The sequence below is a fragment of the Haemaphysalis longicornis genome, unplaced genomic scaffold, assembly GCF_048455015.1.
Source record: "Haemaphysalis longicornis isolate Haplotype H1 unplaced genomic scaffold, Haemaphysalis longicornis Haplotype H1 scaffold_7, whole genome shotgun sequence".
NCBI lineage: Eukaryota > Metazoa > Arthropoda > Arachnida > Ixodida > Ixodidae > Haemaphysalis > Haemaphysalis longicornis.
Genome location: NW_027526422.1, coordinates 182526301 through 182546852, shown reverse-complemented (window position 1 = coordinate 182546852; position 20552 = coordinate 182526301). Strand labels below are relative to the sequence as shown.

Genomic DNA, 20552 nt, shown 5'->3' with positions numbered 1-20552 from the left:
AAATCTTAAAACGGGGATACTTAAATCTCGTCCGTTTCGTAACTATCTAAGTAACCGCCCTGGCGGCATGCGATCGAAACCGGCTGCTCGATATTACGTCTTGGCCGCTCGTTAAATGCGGAAGGGCCCTTTTCGCGCGTAAGTACGCTACCCGGTGCGAAAGCCAAGCCACACAACCTATACCCGCGACCACAAGGGGCGTCCTTAGTAAAATGGGTACACTTATTATGAGGTTTAACGCGGCGAAGCTACATATGGGCTGAGACGCCCCGTAGTGGAGGGTTCCGGCTTAATTTCGTCCACCTGGTACCATAACAAAGTGCGCCGAAATCTCTACACACGGGCGTTGTCGCTCTTGACCTCCATATGAAAAGCAGTCGCTGCGGCGGGGATGGAACCCGCGTCCTTAAAGGAGCCATGAAGACAATAGAAGTTGGGTTTATTAGAAAGACTGCTTAGTCCCGATAACAATGATACCAATATCACCGCAATCTTCGAACAAATAACGGAGGTATTAAAGAAAATGTGTGAAGCAGTCGCGACCCCCTAGCCAATTTCACGCAACTTTCCTATGACGTTACGGAACCTTGTTTGCGCGATTGGCGGCTGCCTAACTCACCTGTCGCGACGACACATGACCGGACGTCTGTAATGGGCCCTCTAGTTCCATTTGACCGCATCACTTAAACGCTAACGTGCAGCTAACGCACTGATAATTATGTTCTATTGTTGGCCCGTATGACGTCATTCTTGCTCATAACACGTCACTGTGGCGCCAAATTTAAAAGTTTTTAAATACTTCTCACTTTTCTTTCGTTAACAAAACATCTTTTGTGGCTGTAATGGAGCTGAGTGAGATACTCAATCTTAGTTCTTTCAAATTAAACGAAGTTGAATTTTCTCTTCATGGCTCCTTTAAGCTCAGCAGCACAACGCCTTAGCCGCTGAGCCACGGCGCTGGGTGGACAGATACAATGGAACCAAGCTCAGCGGCATATTAGCTATCATAGCGGTAGTACTTGCGAAAAGAAGCTTCTCCCATTGTCAACACCAGGCTGTTAGCACTGCATGCCACCGCAGCGAGAGTATGCGTCAAGCCACGAGGGGAGGGGGATAAGGGTCGCAGTGATCCATCTTTTGCTAAACGAGGCAGAAAGCCATATTGCAACACGGAGAGTCACGGCGGGCGGGCATCCATTGCTGAAACTTTCAGAGCTAATGTCGCAGCTGACGAAACTAACGGAGGAAGCACACAGGAAATGGGGATTTCCTTGCCACACTCCCGCCACTTGACGCAACGAGGGAGCAGCCAAAACCGCGCGCTGCCAGTGACCCGGCACTGCACGGTATGAATGCGCGAACGTCATTAAGCGGCTATAAATACGCAGCCTCAAGCGTCTGCTGCGGCCAGGAATAAATAGCGAGTCGGGAGAAAAACCGAGAGGCACCTCGCCCAACCAGCAAGCGTGCGGGAATAGTTTCTAAAGGTTAATTGCCGAAATGTTGGCAAAACACGAGTGCGGAGACGCTTTGATACACTGTTTACCTCGTTGAATGCAGTCTATTCATCGAAGCGGGCAGCGAGTGAAGCCGATTACAAAAAAAAAAAAAGAAAAATGTATCCAAGGCCCAGCCATGGCCATAGCCAAATGGATTATAGATACAAGGAAAGGAGTTTCGCCCCTCTCCCCTGAAGGTCCTGACGGGACTGTCACGATCATCTCCGAAGTTACACGCCCGTTATTTAGAAAGGCAGAGAAAAAAAACGCCGCTTCCATGATACTGAATAGTTTATGCAAGCGGAATCCTGCAAATGTTTGTCATATCCCCTTTCCGTCGCAGGAAACAATGTTAACGCTTACCTTATAAGTGATTTGTTAAGTACCGCCCGCTTCCCAGACGCTATAAAGGGCCACAGCCATTGCAGTATTGCCCCAATTTTTTTTTTACGCTGTACCAAACAAATTGAGCACTCGATAAAATGAATAGGGAACAAATTTTAAACCAGAAGCTTCGATTTTTTTTTATTCTTTTACAGATGGCTTAAGTTAGCTTTACGAGTATCCACAAGTCGTTTGTGCGGTTTCGGTTATCGTGGCAGCAATACGTAAAATAGGGTTCCAACAGAAAGATCCGATGAAAGAAACTATTTGTGACAACAACACCGCGAAGAGCTAATGAACTATGCGAAGAGATTGCGATTACCGATGCACCAGAAAAAAAAAATACTATACTCCCTATTCAGAACGACTGTTTTTGTTGTTTTTTTTTTGTTTGTTTTCAAGCAATTATAAACGGCGGTTGTCCGGCGTACATTTCAAAAGCAAACGGGACACGTCTCTTCCGGGAATAGCCAGAAATGCACGACGCACTGCACACAGTTCCGTCGCCGACCAATGTTTTGCCGGAGTCCGATTACGACCGCAGCGGGTCGGCCCCGCAGTACACCGGCCAAAAGCGCGCGACGCGACGCGTGAAACAGCTGTGTGCAGCGATCCGCGGCACAATCACCCCCAGCAGCGTGGACCACACATGCGGCAACGACTGGGCACGGCACTCTCCGAATTGTGCACTCTACCGACCTAATGACACCCGCGGACAAAATGACACCCCTGAACGGTGGGACACAAAAACAATAAAGATGGAGAGGGGGATTTTCGCTGCAAAGCACCGGCCGGGTGCTGGAAAAAAAATAAATAAAGATGAGGTAAGCCCCGACGAATGAAGACTTCCTCGTAGGTTACCTTACAGTTAACTGATTTCTACTAGATACCGGCAGGCCTACTAGGTTCTAGGGCGGTTCACCTTTTTTCGGGGGGGCTTACGTTCCATCCTGCACATGCCTCTTCGCCTCTTCGGAATTGTAAATATACGGGGAGAAAGTTACCGATGTCAATACTCTTGGAAATGCTTAACGGAAAAGCGAGCAGGAAGTAAGCGACCCTAATACGACGCCTTCGAACGTCCGTGTAGTAGAGATTGACATCTGTAAGCACAACCGTCCGAAAAAAGAACAAGGAAAAAAAATGGCTGCGGCTTAGCTCAGCTAATCTTGGATATGCAAAGAAAAAAGCTTGGCTTAGTCTGGTTCAGTCTTGGTTTTGCTTGGTTACGCTTTGATGCTGCTGTGTTGCCGAGCATGGCTCATGGCCGTTGGGTCCCGTGCAACGCTCACAGGAGGAGGCCCGCATCCCTTTCATTCACGGCGAACGCGGCGCAAGACGAGTCACGCAGCCAGAGACGACCCAGCGGCGCATGCGTGGGAGGCGGCGGGGTTGGTCGGCTCCCGATCAGCTGAGCGGCCGCAACTAGCGTCACTAAATAAAGGCTTTTAGAGTATCGGCACTATTTTCTCATTGTTATGGACCGCCAGGATTTTCATTGGTCGGTCGGCACCACGTGATATTTTTTTTACATACGGGCGCAGCCATTTTGTTTCTGGCGCCTCTCTTTCTGCTGCGCGGACGCTAGAGCGGCCGGTCACTGCTCATCACAACCGGCGGCGGTTTCGTTGGGGGAAATGGCAACACAGCAAAACAGAAACAAAATGGCCCCCAGACGGTTCTGGGTGCACGAAGCGGTGGTACTCTTAAGCGTAGCTTATTTAGTGACGCTAGCCGCAACCGCGGAGGCCGTTACCGCCGCTAGTTGAGCAGGACGACTGAAAACGGGGCCTTGTGCGCAGCAACGAAACCGGGCCCGGCGAGTAGCGCGATGCGCTTCGAGGAGTGTGTAGCAGGGGGTGTGTCTGCGGTCAAAAGATGAACTTGCGCATCCACGGCGAAAGCGCTGGACGAGAGTAGTAAAGCTTCGCTTTGAAAGACGACCGCTGCGTCGTACCTTGACGGTGGTGCCGTCCATGCGGTTCTCGTCGAACTCCTTGCCCAGCGTGAACTTGAGCTCGGTGGTCTTGAGCATGGTGTGGGTCTTGATGGACCAGTCGTCGCCCTCCGCCTTGATCTCCACCGTCGGCTTGGACGTCTGGCCGAGCTTGCGCCACGCCAGCCCGACGCCTGCATGCAGAAGAGCAAAGAATGACAATAATAAGCAAGGGGGTATATACGACGCGATTTGGGATTGAAAAAAAAAAAACGCACACACGGGTAGGGGGGGGATTGTCTGTCGTTAGCAATAGCTGAATTCGGGGAATACGAGTGGTGCCGCCAGATTACTAGCAAACTGCTCGCGTGAGCACAGCAGGTACTCGTAGATCGACCAGCGCGTTTATTGCTCATTATGCAAATGCCGCGCACGGTGGATTCCGGAATGTGGTAGAAATACAGGCCGACGGATGCAAATACAAAAGCAGGAGACAAATACACCAGTAAACTTTCGACAAGACAGCGTTTGAGAGTACCGAAATTCGCTGGTGCGATACTGTGCTGCTGCGCTGAGTCAACGCGCATGCGCTGAACGCGGAGATGCGCAAGCGTTTGAAAGTTCGCAACCCCCCCCCCCTTCCCCCCAGAGCCCAATCAGGGAGTCAAGGCGGTATTTAAGCCGAGTGACCCCTAACCAATGCATCATTGTGAAAAATTCGAAGCATGTTTTAGAGCGGCAACGGTTTGTTTTTCTTGAGAAAATATTCGGCAGCGCGTGCACTGGCTAAACAAGCAGATTTCAAAAACCGTGGTTTACGCTGCTCCAGCGTGAGAACAGCGTTATGCGACGGAATGGCCTCCAACAGAGGGCGCCACAGGGGCAAGAAAAGCAAACCGACATTTTCAAGAGGTAGTGAATCTGCCCTCCCACAAAAACTGCTCTTATCCGAGTGGTATCCGAGAAGATGATACCACTTGTGTACCGGGCGCAGTCATAACGCGCGGTTTGATTTTGCTGGCAACAATCCCCATATACCAGTTTTAAACATCCTGTTACGGTAGAAACTACTCTGATGTTCCGGCATTCGTGCTGCCGGAACTTTGTTGCTGCGGGTAGTTGGCGGAAATATACGGTAGCGAGCTGGCCGCCACCAGCGGCGGCACTTGCGTTGATACGATCAGTGGACGCGCTTTATCTCAGCGGGCGACGAGGTACCGACAATGACCGATGCACTAAGCTACAATGAGCGTCTGCAGTTGCTATCCCCAGCTATATTTATCGACGGGGGAGTACAACTAAGGCCTTATCTGTTGTGCTTGCCTCAAGCAACGGATAATTCTGGAGGGGCACAGGGCGTTGGCGTCGTCACGAGGAAACTACGGCACCATTGCAAGGCAAAGAGACAAAACGGACCAGACTAATAAGCGTGGCGAGTAAAAAGAAAGAAAAAAAAAACGGTTGCCGAACATTGTAATCAGTTCGTTACGCGCAACGATATCCGAGCGAAGAAAGGAAGCGACCCCTGAGCGTGGTTTTTATAAGGCCAAACTGACAATGGGCCTTTTCCCAGTAGCGCTCTGCGCATGCGCTACTCTCGCTCCCAGCGACCGATCCGCCATTACTGCGGCTGTGTGGCCAATATAAGGCAACAGGCGGCGTTGCTAAAGTTCCCCCGATAAAGCGTTTTCTCCGAACGAGCGTCTTGTGAGCAGTGTGCGGTGGGCGCAATACTGCACCGTCGAAAATGCAAATGGGCTGGTTGACAACAACTCTCACTCAGATAAGGGTACTCGACAGCGCGACCACTAAGGGGTTGTGCATACAAGGCGACGGCGACAGCGACAAGCTCAACAAAGAAAGGTGATTAGTGCGCTTTCTATCAGCGCACTCACGCTAGGGGAAGCGAAGTATGCGATAATCACCAATTCGCGAAATGTGCTGCCAGAAAACGTGACGCAATGGCGGCGCTGCGCTGCAGTTGATGTAGCTAACCAGAGATCCACTCGCGCGTGCGTGACGACGCGTCGTTTTAACAATGATTGTACGCGGAGATGAGGAAAACCTCATCAGACATGTCATGATTGGAGTCGTGGACAGTGGCGAGACCGGATGAAAGCCTAACAGTACAGTAAAAGCAGAAGCCGACACACGTTACCGCTAAACCTCGATCTTACGTATCTCCAGATTTAATAAACTAATTCGGATTTTTCGTGCAGTTTCCCGTAAGCTTGACGAGTTTACCGGTTTCCAGAGCTAACGAAACAGTTGCCGGTTTTCGGTGACTTCGTTAAATGGAGGCTAACCTGTGCGTTAGACAGACAGTTTTATGACATTAGACAGCTTCCATGCACACTGCAGGATGAAAGCGTCTCCAACTGCTCCCATCCATAAATTGGCTGTCGGAATTCATTCTTTGCCACTAATTTCCTTCAGTCACCAGTCCATCAAGTTACCTGTGTTCTACTTTTAGTACAGTCTTTCAGCTTCCACTCCTGTTACCCCAATGGTCCACCGGTGTCGCCAGTTCTCTGCATTACGCATCCAGCCTAATCCTACATTCCTCTCAATTTGAGCTAGGATGTCTGTCCCAGGAGTTCGCTCCCCAGTCCAAGACTGTCGTTTCCCCACCCAAGCGTTGCTCACATTTCCATAGGTCGGTGAAACGACAAAATACTAAGCTTGCTTTCAAGGTTGTTAGCAAGCCCCAAGTTCCTGCTTCTAAATCATCACCGATTGCAAGCAGTGGTTGTGCAATGTTCTTTTAGTGCAGAGATAGCCTACGCTTTCTTACGTCAGAGTGTTCGCCGAATTCAGTACGGCTATACCTACAGGTATATAAATACACGTATTGTCACAAGACTTGTGGGCCCTCGGGAAGGGAGCAGATAGTTAGAGACTGCCTGTGGCGTAGAGCTTGTGACCCACAACCTACACCCCAGACCGCCTCTGAGAGAGGCCGTTGTGAGTTAACTCACAACTTGTGAGGGACCATCAACACCAAGAACTCTAGGATGCAAGACTGGCGCCATGTTTCTCCATCCTGGGGCGGTATTCTCGTAACTGTCCCTTTGGAAAAACGTCCCTTTTGAGTCCCTTTCATCGTGACGTATTTCCGGTTAAGCAGTGGACGTTGGCAGTAGGTTTGCCGCGCTTGCGTTACGTCACTTCCGGTTGTTTGCTTTTAGCCAATCAGGGCTTGCCAAAAGGTACACTTTGGAAAGGGACGCAAAAGGGACAAAAATCGAGAATACCGCCCCTGTACAGATACTGAAATACCCACAGCATAACGCTTTCAACGTAACCACATAACCTAGTCGTATGCGAATTCTCGCGCGCGTTCTTGCGGTCTTTTTATAGAACCCTTCGCTAGGCGGTAACCGAAGCCTCCCGCGGATGCGGCCGTTGAGCCGTCCCGGCCGTGCGAACGTCACGTAGGCCTCCTTGTCTCGTTGGCGGTATCGGTGACGGCGACAGAGTGGGGGGCGTCGTCTTACGTACCGATCGGCACGAGACAATGCAAGGGGCATCGCCGCAAGGACGAAGCCGAGGATGAAGTGTACGCGAGTCACGCTCGACGCGGAAGCAGAAAAACCCCAGACGAAGGAGAAACTTCGGTTAATTCGAAGTGCGGGACAGTGACCACTAAAGATTCGCGTAATTCGCCAGGCCATGTGCTGGATAATTCAGAAAGCGCGACATATAACGACAACTTACCTACGACCGCTCGGCACTGAGGGATCGTGAATACCGCAAGCGTGGTTGAATAAACATACTGCATTGCTCCAACGATACCAATTTCCGGGCAAACTTCAAACAAATAACCTTGATAGTACAAAAAATAACAAATGAAGCAGTGACGTCATAAAGACCAGCTAGGTCTTTATGACGTCACAGGGCCTGTTTGTACGAATGGCGGCCGCCGATCTGATCCACCGCCAAGAAACATCACTGCGCCATTGTGGTGAGAATCTAGTTCCGCTCAATCGCATCGCTTGAATGCTAACGTTTAGTTAACATACCGATAACTGTTTTTGTGTTTCCCTTTGGTACGCGCTGCCGCCGGCGTGTCGCGCGAAATTTGAGTTGCGATTTTTTTTTTCTGCTTAAAGAACGCATTTCTCTTTTTTTATTGGCTGGAAGAAGCTGTGCGAGTTATCAAAAGCCAGTTCCATCAAAATAAACCAGGTTGTATTTTGTCTTAAAAGCTTCTTCAACGAGACGATCGGTGTTCATTTGAACCGAAAGTTAAAGATCGAGTAAGTAGTTAGAGCACGCCCTTCGAATTCATTGGCGACCACAAAGCGCGAGCAAGACGCACCCACGAGGGGGCCCGTGGTAGCCCCATGATCGAAACACCATGCACTCGGTTCAGCGTAGCAGAGAAAACACCAAACGCCAAAACGTGGTTAATGACGGCCACCAGCTGCTCAAGCGGCAACTCAGCTGCCTCGGAGCAGCCCGCACAATTGGACGAGACCTCGGCGGGTTGGGATGCGCTTTTTCGGGTGGGAATTTCTTTTTCTGTTACTTTTCCTGTCCAACGTGAGATGACATTTATTACCACACTTAGGGACTGGCCTCGAAGATACGATTCCGGCGAAAAAGCGTGAATATTCCTACTTTCCAATACGAATACAACGTACTTCTCAGTGTTCGATCCGTATTCGATTCAAGCATCCGACACTCGAAATCTGCGAATACTCGGTGTCGGCCCAATATAGAGTTGCTTAACCCGCCCTGTAGCTGGCAGCAAAATTGATTGATTATGAGGTTTAACGCACCGACAATGCACAGGGGATGAGGCGCGCCGTAGAGGAGGGCTCCGGATTAAATTCAACCACCTAACGCGCGTCCGGAATCTGGAACACACGGGCGTTTCGCTTTTTGCTTCCACCAGAAAAGGAGGCCGCCACGGCCGGAAATCGAACCTGCATCATTGGGCTCAGCAGCACCACTGAGCCACCGCGACGGGTTCAAATGGCTGCTAAACAGCTCGAGATGACTACATCGCCTGAGACTGAATCATGCCAGCGTCACGCATCGCTGACGTACAAAACATACGCCGGTTAGTCTAGTTAGTGCATCTTTCCTCCTCCGTTCAGTCGCATTGCAAGAGTAAAAAAAAAATACTATACACACGTCTGTATTGGATATTTCGTCTTCGAATATTCGCGCTAAATTCGAAAATTTCGTCTGTAGAGAACTGCGGAATGTGTCGGTTGCGAAAACTGCCCGGCAATAGCACGCGCCGTCTTGGGGGTCTCGCTAGCAAGGATGCGCGAACATTCTGGGTTTCAGCGCATACACTAAAAACAAAGCAACATTGGCTATTCTACAAGGAAAAGGGACCGCCTGGACAGCCGCTTCCGGAAGAAGGAAGTAGACTATGTGCAGCACGAGGCGTGGCATGCCACTCCAGCATGGAAGGCGGCAGATATCTGGCGTGGCAAACAGGCGCGCAAGCTTAGATCATCCCAGGCGACCACACGGATGCCGCGTGTCAAAAAGCGCTAGGCTTTACCTCGGTACTTACGGGCCCCGCGTACCTGTCATGAAGGCGCGCGCCTCGCGGATCTGACGTCATCGCACGCCAGTCGGCGAATGTCAGTGCCTCGGCAGTCTAAACTTAGCGTATACGCACTGACTGCGCGCGCGGCCTTGTTTATATGCACGCAGAAGCGCCGACGTACACGTGCGTAGAGGTGTTGGACGACAGTGGCTCGGCGACGGACAATAAGCATTGTGCGCAGGCAACCGCCCGTAGTGCTTGAAGCTGCTGCTGCTAAAGACCACGCCGCTACACGGCGCGCATACTCACCGAGCCGAGTACAGTGTAAAGATTTGAAGGCGTAGACACATACCTTAATAAGGAGAATTTTGTTGTTTCGGTGATCACGGCAACAGCGATCGAAAGGGGAGCTGGGAATTTGGCAAGCCAGGACGCAGTGACGGAGTCATCAGAACCGGCTCAACGAGTTAACAGGTTGCACACGAGGATCACCGGATTCGGATAAACTTCTGAGCAGACGGATTCGCCCCACCCCGTCAACCCACTTCCTTACTTTCCATTGCCAACCACCGCCAAATACCGACACGTCTAATCAGCTCTTCTGGGAATTACACTCTGGCTTCCAATGTATACAACCTCACGTTACAATCACAGCAGCAGCAGCCGCAGCAGCGACATATCGAACACAAGCCGCCTCCGTGGCCCGAAGCAGGAGGGCGCGAAGCGGCGAGTTCAATGGAGAGCGGCTGCAACTTGACGGCGCTAGACAGGCCATATCTGACGGGCTTGATGAATTAGGCTGCGGCCGCGACACCCGGAGCGCAGGTGCGACGGGCGAGTGCACACGCGACTGCAACGCCAACAGACGATGAGGAAATGGAAGGCGAAGCGCACGCGCAAAATTAAACGCGTTCGAGTTCGTTGCCCCAAGGCATTGCGTGGGTGATGCCTCGGCCCCGTGAGTGTTAATACGAGAGCAAATGTTTACAAATGAGGAGGAGCCCAGAGCAGCGTACGCATGTTGGCTCATGCGGCATACAGGTGCGCCGACGGTAGCCCAGGTGACTGGGGACGAAGGTGCAGTAGGAAAAGTGCTGCACGTTCTTTGCATGCACTAACACGCGCGTTCTGAAGCCGCATGCTGTGCAGCTGACAGGCACTTGGGCAGTCGGAGGAGGGAATGGCACCGTTTGCCGAGACACACACAAAAAAAAATTCCCCCGCATTTCCCCGAGGGGGAGAATGTGAAAGTGCGAATGCACGGTTGTCGGCCCGCTTGCGGCGCTTGCGCTCGGCCCCCGCAGCCCACCGCCTCGCCGCCTTCTCTTCCATCTCTTCCATCGGGTTTGTAGTATCACGTGTACACCACGCCGTTATCAAGCCGCTATAACGCCGCTGAGTCGCCAACGCACGCCGCTGACGACGTAGTTTGAATGCGTTAAAGATATAAGGCGCGTCACTAACACTGATATCAGCGTCGCGTCCGTGGCTTGGTCGGTAGAGCGTCGCGCTGCGGCCGCAAAGTCCTCGGATCGAAACCTGGCGCCGGATGCTGTTTCTTTTTTAAATATAGAGGAGCACTGCGGACGCCGCCGCCGCCGGCGGTGGATGGTTTGGGGTCGCTTATAAAGTGCAATCGCACTTAAAAAGAAAACCAAACATGCCACGGTGAAGCCTGCCACGTAGATTTATGCATATATCTCGAACTATACAGCTCGAGCTTCTGGAGAAATCGTAATCCTGCCCCTCTACGCCTGAGTAAAGGCGGGAGACACTTTGAAACGATGACCGCGCACGGACAGTGGGGCAGTGCGAGAGGAATGCGTCCATATTCAGTGCTAGAACCTGCCTAATTCACCTGCACGATGTGCAGCATTTATTTGTATATATGCGCTTCCCTATCGTTCATCGCCCCACACTATCTCCTAAACACACGCGTTGCTGCCAAGCAGGCCAGCCGGGATGCCTCGGGTGAGAATTCATAATCGCGCTCACGTGCCGCACGTCGCTGTACACTTACTGTAACACCTGCCGAGTAGCCCACCGCCACGCTTTCGCAAAGATATATGGGACAGGGCACCCGCAACCCTTCTGCAAGGAACCCCTGGCCTTGTAAGATGACTGGAGGCACCGCTGAGCCGTGGTGAGCCGTTCTGAGCTAGGGTCTTCTTCAGGCACTCCCGCTGACCGCTGTATACCGGCGACCTTTGCCGAGGAGAGCTAGCACCAGTCGGTGATAATCCTTATGCGTAAATGACTTGGTCTTAGGAGAACGCCCTCCACAGGAACCGGTATACCGTCGCCTGGCCTGAACTGTTACGACTGGCAAATAAAACGATTTTTTTTTTTCAGAACCATTGCTTCCGCCTACGCCTCTTAACGTTAGGAGGAAGACCGAAATGCTTAGGTGTGCACAGCCGTAGCTCTCCGCAAGACTGTCGCCACTCCAAAAATATTCGGAAGACGCTTGAGGAGGGTGGCTTACCAGTTGTCAATGCAAAATCGTTAATGCCGAATCAACGCCCCTCCACCGCCAGAGCGCCCCGTCTAACCGGTGACTGCTGCACCTCTGGTCGAGGGGAGTAGAGGTTCCAGAGTGACAAACTGAGCGCTACGCGTACTGAAGTCAGAGTGGCTGCCGCTGCACATGCCCGGGTGGTGCCTCAGCGGGGGCGCGCGGATTTCCCTTTGCGTCTCGTTTTAAAGGCACGTGCTATTGGGTCACATGACGAGTAGCGACCAATTGAGAATTCAGGTGCCGTTTCGCTGGTACAGACAACGCCAAAGCCGCCAGCCCTTTTTCATTGTGTGCGCCATTTATTGCCGTCACGTCAACAGTCACTCGCAATGCTCCCAATCCTCCACCCGAAAGACTACTCTCGGCAAATCCGGAATGCGACGGCTTAGAGAAAACGAAAGCGACGAACGATCCTAAGCAGACGCGCAGCAGCTCTCGATCTTCGCAAACGGACCGACTGCCGCCACGCAAGTGCGCACTGGTGGTTCCTCCGAGCCGTTTCTCTTCCCACCACTAATTCGCGTTTCCGCTCAGCTCAATTAGGAGTGCGCCGCAAGGGGCCCGCGCGCTTGCACAAGGGGACAGCGTTGAGGAAGGCCTGGCGGGGGGTGCAACCCGCCGAAACGGGGCCACGTCGGCGGATAGCAGACGCGCAAATACGGCACGCCTCGGCAGGAATGTGGGCAATGCGCGACTGTGCACACTCAAAACACGACGAACGACGACAGGAGGGAAAGGGGGGGCCGGTTAATGACCGCCGCGCAAGCCCCTGCAGGGTTGTTGTTGCGCAAGGGCGAAGAAAGGCGTTCCGCAAACCGCCGTACCGCCGCTGCTTCTGTTGCTGCTGCAGCTACTGCCGTCACGCTCTCGTCGCGGTCTACCCATTCATTCCGTCGCCCGTTGCATGGCGAACTTGCGTCACACGGGGGTGAGTAGGTGGAGCGGGGTGTCCGGCGCGGGAAATCGGACTTCCTGCATCCGCTGCCCGAGAGACGGAGGGCACGCGCTACCAAGCGGCGTATTCGCTTTCTGTGCCACGTTCGCATGGCGTATACGAGTACGAAGGGCCGCTGTCGGGCAACGTGCCTAGCAGTTTTGGTACTTCCAGCCTGATCCACCCGCCTACCCCGAGCGGGACTTGAAGAAAACTCCGGCGCCGTTTTAAAGTCTCAGCCCACCCCCTTCACCTCGAACATTTTTTAACAAGTTTGTTGCAGCAGTTTTCAGTGGTAACGAAGTTGAACTCGCTGTTACGCAGACGGCATCCGCATCGAAGCATTTTCACCAATCTTGTTTAAAGTTGGGCACTCGCGCGTCCGCAAAACAGGCGTTTTTGTATCAACGAGGACTTGATGGGAGAGAAAATGTCTGTCAGGGGCATCGGTCTCCAAGAGTGCACGCGGCTGATTTTCATTTTTTGGAGACGGGGCGGGAGCTGCTCGCATTGTGACATGGGGTGCCTACAGTTTTGTAGCTTCCGCTATTTTGACAGCAGTCGCTGAGGGTGCCGGAGCTCCCCGTGATGTTCCGCTCTTAAAGGAGCCATGAAGAGAAAATGCAACTTCGTTTAATTTAACAGAACTAGGATTCAGTATCTCACTCAGCTCCATTACAGACCCAAAAGATGTTTTTTAACGAAAAAAAAAGCAAGAAGTATTTAAAAACTTTCAAATTTTGTGCCACAGTGACGTGTTATGAGCAAGAATGACGTCATACGGGCCAACAATAAAACAATTTTCAGTGCGTTAACTGCACGTTAGCATTAAAGTGATGCGGTCAAATGGAACCAGAGGCCCCATTACAGACGTCGAGTCATGTGTCATCGCGACAGGTCACTTAGGCGGCCGCCAATCGCACAAACAAGCTTCCGTGACATCATAGAAAAGTTGCGGGAAATTGGCTAGGAGGTCGCGACTGCTTCACACGTTTTCTTTAATATCTCCGTTATTTGTTCGAAGATTGCGATGATATTGGCATCATTGTTATCGGGACTAAGCAGTCTTTCTAATAAGCCCAACTTGTATTTTGTCTTCATGGCTCCTTTAAGAAGACCTGCTTCCCAGCGTGACTTCACTGAGGAAGTAAAGGTGGCGTCGGTATAGGGAGTGACGTCGGAATAGTAGCGGCTGCAGAGGTGTAGGCGTTCCGCCTACTGAAGAACACGCCTACTGCTGAGCCCTGCCAATACACAAACTATAGCCAGTTCCTCACTTGTTAAATCTGCCGAAACAGCGAAGCTGACTCAACGCCAGTCGCCGCGGTGTGTACACTCATGGACATATAACACGTGAACACGAAAATACGTATAACACGACAGGGGTGGAACAGGGTCCAAGAGTTTGGGAGCAGTCCTGGGAGCAGGCAAAAGTGCCTTTTGTAGCAGGCTTGGAGCAGCCAGAATTGCCATTTTTGGAGCAGGTTTGGAGCAGCCAGAATTGCTGTTTGGAGGAGATGTAACACCATTTCACAGCATTATGGTGCCTGTATGCCACGGAGGCGTTGAAACAGAGACGACCAGACCACGTAGCAAGCCGGTTTATTCCGAACGCCGTGGGGTCTCTATCTACTGATGCCAGGGGCGCGCGAGCCCTCCGGCGGGTGAGCGCGCCCGTGGGTCTGCGTCACGCTGCTGCCGCTGGCACTGTGGCTTGCCGTTACAAGTTCTTGTACTATATCTGGAGGTTTACAAATGCGGAGTAATCTACCTTCAGCCCCAGCGAGTTGGTTGCATTATTACTGTTGGAAGGCCAAACTAAAGTAAATCTGGACGTTTCCACGCGGCGCTTCTCGGACCAGATCCGTACGTAACAGGCGCTCCCGGCATTGCCGTTTACGGAGTGTTTCGTCGTTTTTTAGTGCGATTTCAGCGCGTAAATAGTTGAGGTAAATGACTCCAAGCGTTGCGGCACCAGGCAAAAAGACGTTGTGGCAGAATTGCAGTCATTAACGGCAGCGAAAACGCACCCGAATTAAAAATACTGCGGCGGCGAATGCGCGCCTGCAAAACGAAAAAAACAAAATGGCGTCTCAACCGCACCGGCCAATCAGAGACGCGGAAAGGGGGCCTCGATCGCGCGTGCTCCTGCGGCTTGGAAACAATCTTCGCTAAATCGGCGGTAACGTTCGTTCTCCTCATGGGACGCCATTTTGAGATAGCACAAAATACGCAAAATGAAAGCCGCTACAAGGCTAGCGCAAGATGGCCACCGCCGGCAGTCTGCTTCAAGTGTGGCGCACGCGCGAAGTTCAATCTTAGCCCTATTCTCAACGTTTTGCGGCTCCCGCTGCGTTTACAAAGCCGATTTTAAGATATTTTCGGACCAATTCAGCGGTGAAACTTTTAGAATAGGTGCTTGAAAGTATATAGACTTCAAAAATGCGTTTTTCCCAAAATGCATTTTTTCGCGATTTTTGACCATTTTAAGACCCGCGTCCCATTCAAGCGGGTTTGGCGCAACAGGGGCGGTTTGGCGCAGGATGGCGCAGCTAAACACGTTTGGCGCTCAATGGCGCAGCTGTTCCACCCCTGACACGTGAACACGAAAATACGAACCAGAGTACACAAATAGCGCGATTTCTTTCCATGCAAGCCAAATTGGTGCGTGGCATAATTGCAGTAACAAAATTGGAAAACGTGGTTGTCTAAGCAGAACAATTGCGCGCCATTATTGGAGCTCCACGGACGGTATTTTTCAATTCTGTGCGTTCTGTTTCATATTGTCTCGTTCGGATTTCATTTGTCCATGCCTGTACATACTCGAAGCTCACCAACGGAGATATAATAGTTCATCGGTGCATATAATAGGGAGTGGACGCGCGCCGCGCACCCGGGTGCACGAGCCGAGATCGCGCACTGGACGGCCGTCGAGACGGCGGCGCCATCTGTCGGCCCAGTGGGATGCGTTTGTCTGACGTGACGGGCATCATCAACGGACACTGCGAACCCCTAAACAGCTCCGCTCTTAAAAGCCTACGCCTGATGTGAACGCAACAGTTTTAGCCTTAATTGAGCTGACAGCGATGATGAATGGCGGACAAAACTGGTTAGCATTGTGACTACTGGATCGCCTACAGTACACCATGCGGAACGAAGCCCTAACGCTTTTCACCCAAATTAAACGACGCGTCGCCGACTTTAATGCCCCGCAGGCAGGCAATCGCAGGCTTGACAGAAACACCGTTTAAAGGTTCGGGAAAAAGTAGCGATCATAAGTCCTTGGACTGTTTCAAGTCGTCGCGGTCGGATCAAAACACGCTGAACCTATTGTTATTGAGTATGCGTTTCTTTTTCAGGAATCGCGCACGCCTTCAATAGTTCGGTGCCACAGAGACTAACGAGCCGCTTCCCTCTCCATTCAAACGATTGGCACACGTGACCAGGGTGGTATTTCCGCCGGCGCCCCGCCACCTGGTTTTGTATGATGCAAGAAAGCGGTGGACGTTGCGAAAATCTCAGCGTCGAACACTAATTATAGATAGAAACGCCGACAGTTTCGCAACATGCCCAGCGGAAAGCAGCCGGCAGTACCCGGTTGCGTCGTCACGTGTAAAGCAGTTAGAGATGAGAGACACTAAGGGCCGCCACACCGTCAATGGCGCATCTCAGTTCGACGCTGGGAAAGAATGTGCTTGGGGCATTGAATGCAAGCGTAGCTATCTGCAAATCTGCCTGCAAATGGGCCTGAAATTTTGAATTTAGAAATACTCGTTTAAAGTTTACTCGCTAAGGAAATGACAAGCAAATATGTAGAGTTTATCTTTTGTTCTCGCGCACTGCGCATGCGCACACGTAGTAAAGGACAAGCTCAGCGCGAACAGAAAAAATATGAACACGGCCCCACTCTCGCGAAACCCCTTTAATGCAACGAAATTATCGCATTCCTTCTACAGTCGTTAAGTGCAATAACCCTGTGTAGACATAGTCGCAGTACGCCATCGCAGTACCCAGCATAGCCGTGCCGTGCCTATACGATCACAATACAATAGTTGCACTGCAGCAATTGAGACTGGAGCTGACAACCGACACACCTTGCAAGAATGAACGCGAATTTCGCGTTAGTTGACATGGGTGACCCTTGTGCACGGTTCGCCTCCGCGTTTTCGCAGGTAGTTACGGAACTATAAATGATCCATGTGGCCACACCTTTGTTGACAGTCAAAGACCCCCCCCCCTTTTTTTTTTTTTGCCGACTACACACTAACATCACGCGGTGCGTTCAGCAACATGCCAGCCCTTTCGCAGCCCCAGCAGAAAATTAAATTAGGGGGGGGGGGGGGGGGGTTCTTAAAAGCAGAGGCGCTTGTAACTGAGGAAGAAAGTTGCGGGCGATCATCTCGATTGATACGATGGGGTCTGCGCTAACCATGAGGTACTCTTTCCTCCATGGCGCTTCTAGTGCACTTACGGTTGTGACAGATTTCTCCATCCAACCCCTCCTCTCCCGTCACCCTCTTCGCAGATTTTTTTTTTTCATCCTGTGCACTTACGTAAAGGCTTCAAACTGAAGACAGCGGACACCGATGACAGGTGATGACAACTACCGCAAGCGCAGTGACCAGTTATCAGATCAATACGGGGCGCACAATCTATTCGGCCGTTCCAACTATCGTTTTGTTACGCGTTGAAGTTTCCGGCGACAATAATGGCCAAAGAAAGGGCGCTAGCACCCATAAGCATGAGGTAAAGCACGTGGAAGCCAGAAACGGCAACACGCCCTACTTGTGGCAGCAGCACGTGAAGCCGCGGTGGAACAACGGTACCTGGACGTCCTTGAACGCGCCGACTAATCTACACCGGACCCACTCCACGCCAGCAGCGACCGCTTGCGAGCTCGGGAGGGCGCCTGCGCGGGTCTCTCCAACTCCGCTCACGGGCATCACGCTCCTCGCCCCAGGTACTTCGTTAGAAGACTTTTTCAATGAGAACACGGAGTCATGGGCTCAACATTTTTTTTCGGAGGGGCTTTTTCTGCGACCCCCGGGCCGACTGGAGTGCAGCGAACGTTAAACAATAACCCCCCGATGGCTATTGGGCCCAACAGAGTGAGGATTCCAGGCACAACCAGACAGCAGCCGGCGGTACGTGGCTGTCGACTAAAGCAGCCAAACAGAAGCGGAGAAAATACACGAGCAAGCAATGATTCCGGGTGTACTTCGCATTTGGCTGTCCTAAATCGTGAACGACCAGTGTGCCAACCAGGAAAAAAAAAAAAATTGTAACGGACTTTGGTTCCGGTGAATTGCGCCGGTGGCTCGATAGCCGCAATGATCACGATGCGGCAGCAGACAGGATAGGAACGGCTTCCGATCAAATCACACGCTAAGTGTAGTCCATCGAATGTGGCGCTACGGCTCGTGCATGGAGTAGACGGTTATAAAATCGCGATCTTCATCCACTTACAGAACTACTTTTCTCAACAGCGGCAGATATCTACCCTAGCTAGTTTATCAAGACGCACCAACAACCGTAGTGCCAAACGCTCGCGACCTTCTATGTGAAGTCGTTTGACGTATGCGCCCTTTTCTACGTCGGACCTGCGTACAGGCATTGGCCTGATCATCGAAGAGAACGCTTGAAACACAAAGGGCGGGGTCGGTGCGACTGGAAAACGCCTGTGGGATGTCCTTTCATATTTTGTGCAACTTATGCTACTTCTTGAGGGCCGCCGCGTTAACACCTGTAAAATGGCTCTGATCAGTGCCAGTTAGCACATATTCGGATGGGAATCAGCTTGAACTGCTGAGCACGAGGTCGCGGGTTCGTTTCCCGGCCGCGGCGGCCGCTTTTCTGATGGAGGCGAAAAGCAAAAACGCCCGTGTGTGCGAGATTTCGGCGCACGTTAAAGATCCCCAGGTGGTCAAAATTAATCCGGAGCCCTCCACTACGGCGCGCCTCATCGCCTGCGTTGCGTCGGCGCGTTAAACCCCACAATCAATCAATCAATCAGCTTGAACTTTATGTACACTAAAAAGTACAGAAGTCGAGGACACCGCTAACAACCGATTTTCTACTGATGTTTTCATGTAGTAGATGTAGGCGGATGTAGTATATATAAAATTATTTCGGGAGGCCATTGATAGCATAGACTGCTGCACAGAAGTTCAAGCCGATTCCCGTCCGACAGCAGGCTGCGACGACGACAAGCACAACGGGGGCGGAAATCAGCCGCAGCGCGGTGGGGGGCGTGATGGCAGCCGGCGTCAACCATCACCGCGGCGGCGATACCGAGACGGCCGGGGCTGCCACGTTCAACGCATATGGGAACTGCGGCGTGTGCAGCCAGCCTACGGCCATGCCCGACGCGCCCGAAAGCGCGGCGAAAGCCCTTTCGATTACCGGAGCTAACGACCACCGCCCGGTTGGAACGATCCCTGCGTCCAGCAAAACAGGTTCCGCAGACTAGACGAAAAAGAGAATAAAGTGCACAAGACTGCCCAGAGCCGTTACGGATGGCCCAGTGAGCTTGTGCCGCTTGGAAGCGGCGCTGGAGAAAGCGCCGGTATCGCGTGATTCGCGTTTTCCCGCCTCCCCGATCGATTGATTTCGCAGAGGGGAAAAAGACGCCGTTCCCGAGTCGGCGCACGCCGGCGAAGATGCCGGTACGGCTCACAAGCCGGCAGACACGTAGGCGACGACGATTTGAATATTTAACTTACGTGAACAACGAGCGGTCCCCATCTAGCCACACACAGCATAGGGTTAAAGATCGCACCGCGCAGTTTTGTTTTTTTGTTGCTAGTATTCGAGGCGACATTCGTCTTACCGGCATCGCGTGGCACGATCGACAGCGCACCGGGCACGTGAGACGCCGGCGGTGGCGTGATCCGGTCGCTGTTCCGTTCTATGATAGCACCGACGATCGTAGGAAAGAAACTATAAGCGGCTAAGAAAATAACCCCTCTAGTTATTTCTCTTTTTTTGCCGCTTTTTTTTTTTTTTTTTTTCAACTCCGTCTCTAAAAGGCGAACGCACGACGACAGATTGCGGTGTGCAGGCAGGCAGAACTCACCGAGCGCCTTGAGGAACTCGTCGAAGTTCTCGCTCTCGGAGAGCTTCCACTTGCCGATAAACGCTGCTGCCATGATTCCTGCGGAATAAGCCGACGACGCACTGGCGGGGGTTGTGACGACGAGTGACTGACTGGCTCACGACGCCCGGCAAGAATGGCTTTTTGATGATGATCGCCGCCGACTCTCGCTCACCACCAGACGGCGGGAGGGGAGAGTGGGAAAGGGAAACTGCGCGCGCAAATTGGAAGATGAGAGAGCGAACAAATCACGCGCGCACACGGGAAGGGAGAAATGTTGGACGGAAGAGAACCGCTGCTTCAAGCGTCCTCTTCTTCGGACTTATCTTTCACAATGTCCTCGCGCTGGGTCGTTCCCACTCTCCAGCTTTTTTGCCCTTTTCTGTTGCGTCTGCTTGATTGTCGCTAATTGCACGCGGCTAAAAGCACTAAAAGCAACACCCCGTCAGCAAACATACATAAAGGAAAACAAAAGTTTCTCCGTGTGAGTAAGGCACCTAGCTTTGGAAGCAAAGCGCTGTCAGGATCAAATTTCAAGTGGTTGATAAATTGCAGTTGACTGATTAGTTAAGTAGAGGTCACTCGACAAAAATAACGCGAAAACAAAAAGAAAGGCGTTGGACAGCGCTGACGCTCTGAGCGCCGTCTGGTTTTTAGGAAGAGACATAAGAAGTAA

General features: G+C 52.0%; 1 protein-coding gene across 1 annotated transcript in view; it reads right to left on the bottom strand.

The window, feature by feature from the left end:
• The window catches only part of LOC144147319 (sodium/calcium exchanger regulatory protein 1-like), a 36979-nt gene extending 16956 nt beyond the window's left edge, over window positions 1-20023 (bottom strand). Inside the window, exons 1-2 of the mRNA XM_077679435.1 lie at window positions 19859-20023; window positions 3841-4013 (exon numbers count right to left, since the gene is read on the bottom strand). Of these exons, the coding sequence (XP_077535561.1) occupies window positions 3841-4013; window positions 19859-19931 (246 nt within the window). The 5' untranslated portion in view covers window positions 19932-20023. The remainder of the gene's footprint in view (window positions 1-3840; window positions 4014-19858) is intronic.
• Window positions 20024-20552: the final 529 nt, after the last annotated feature.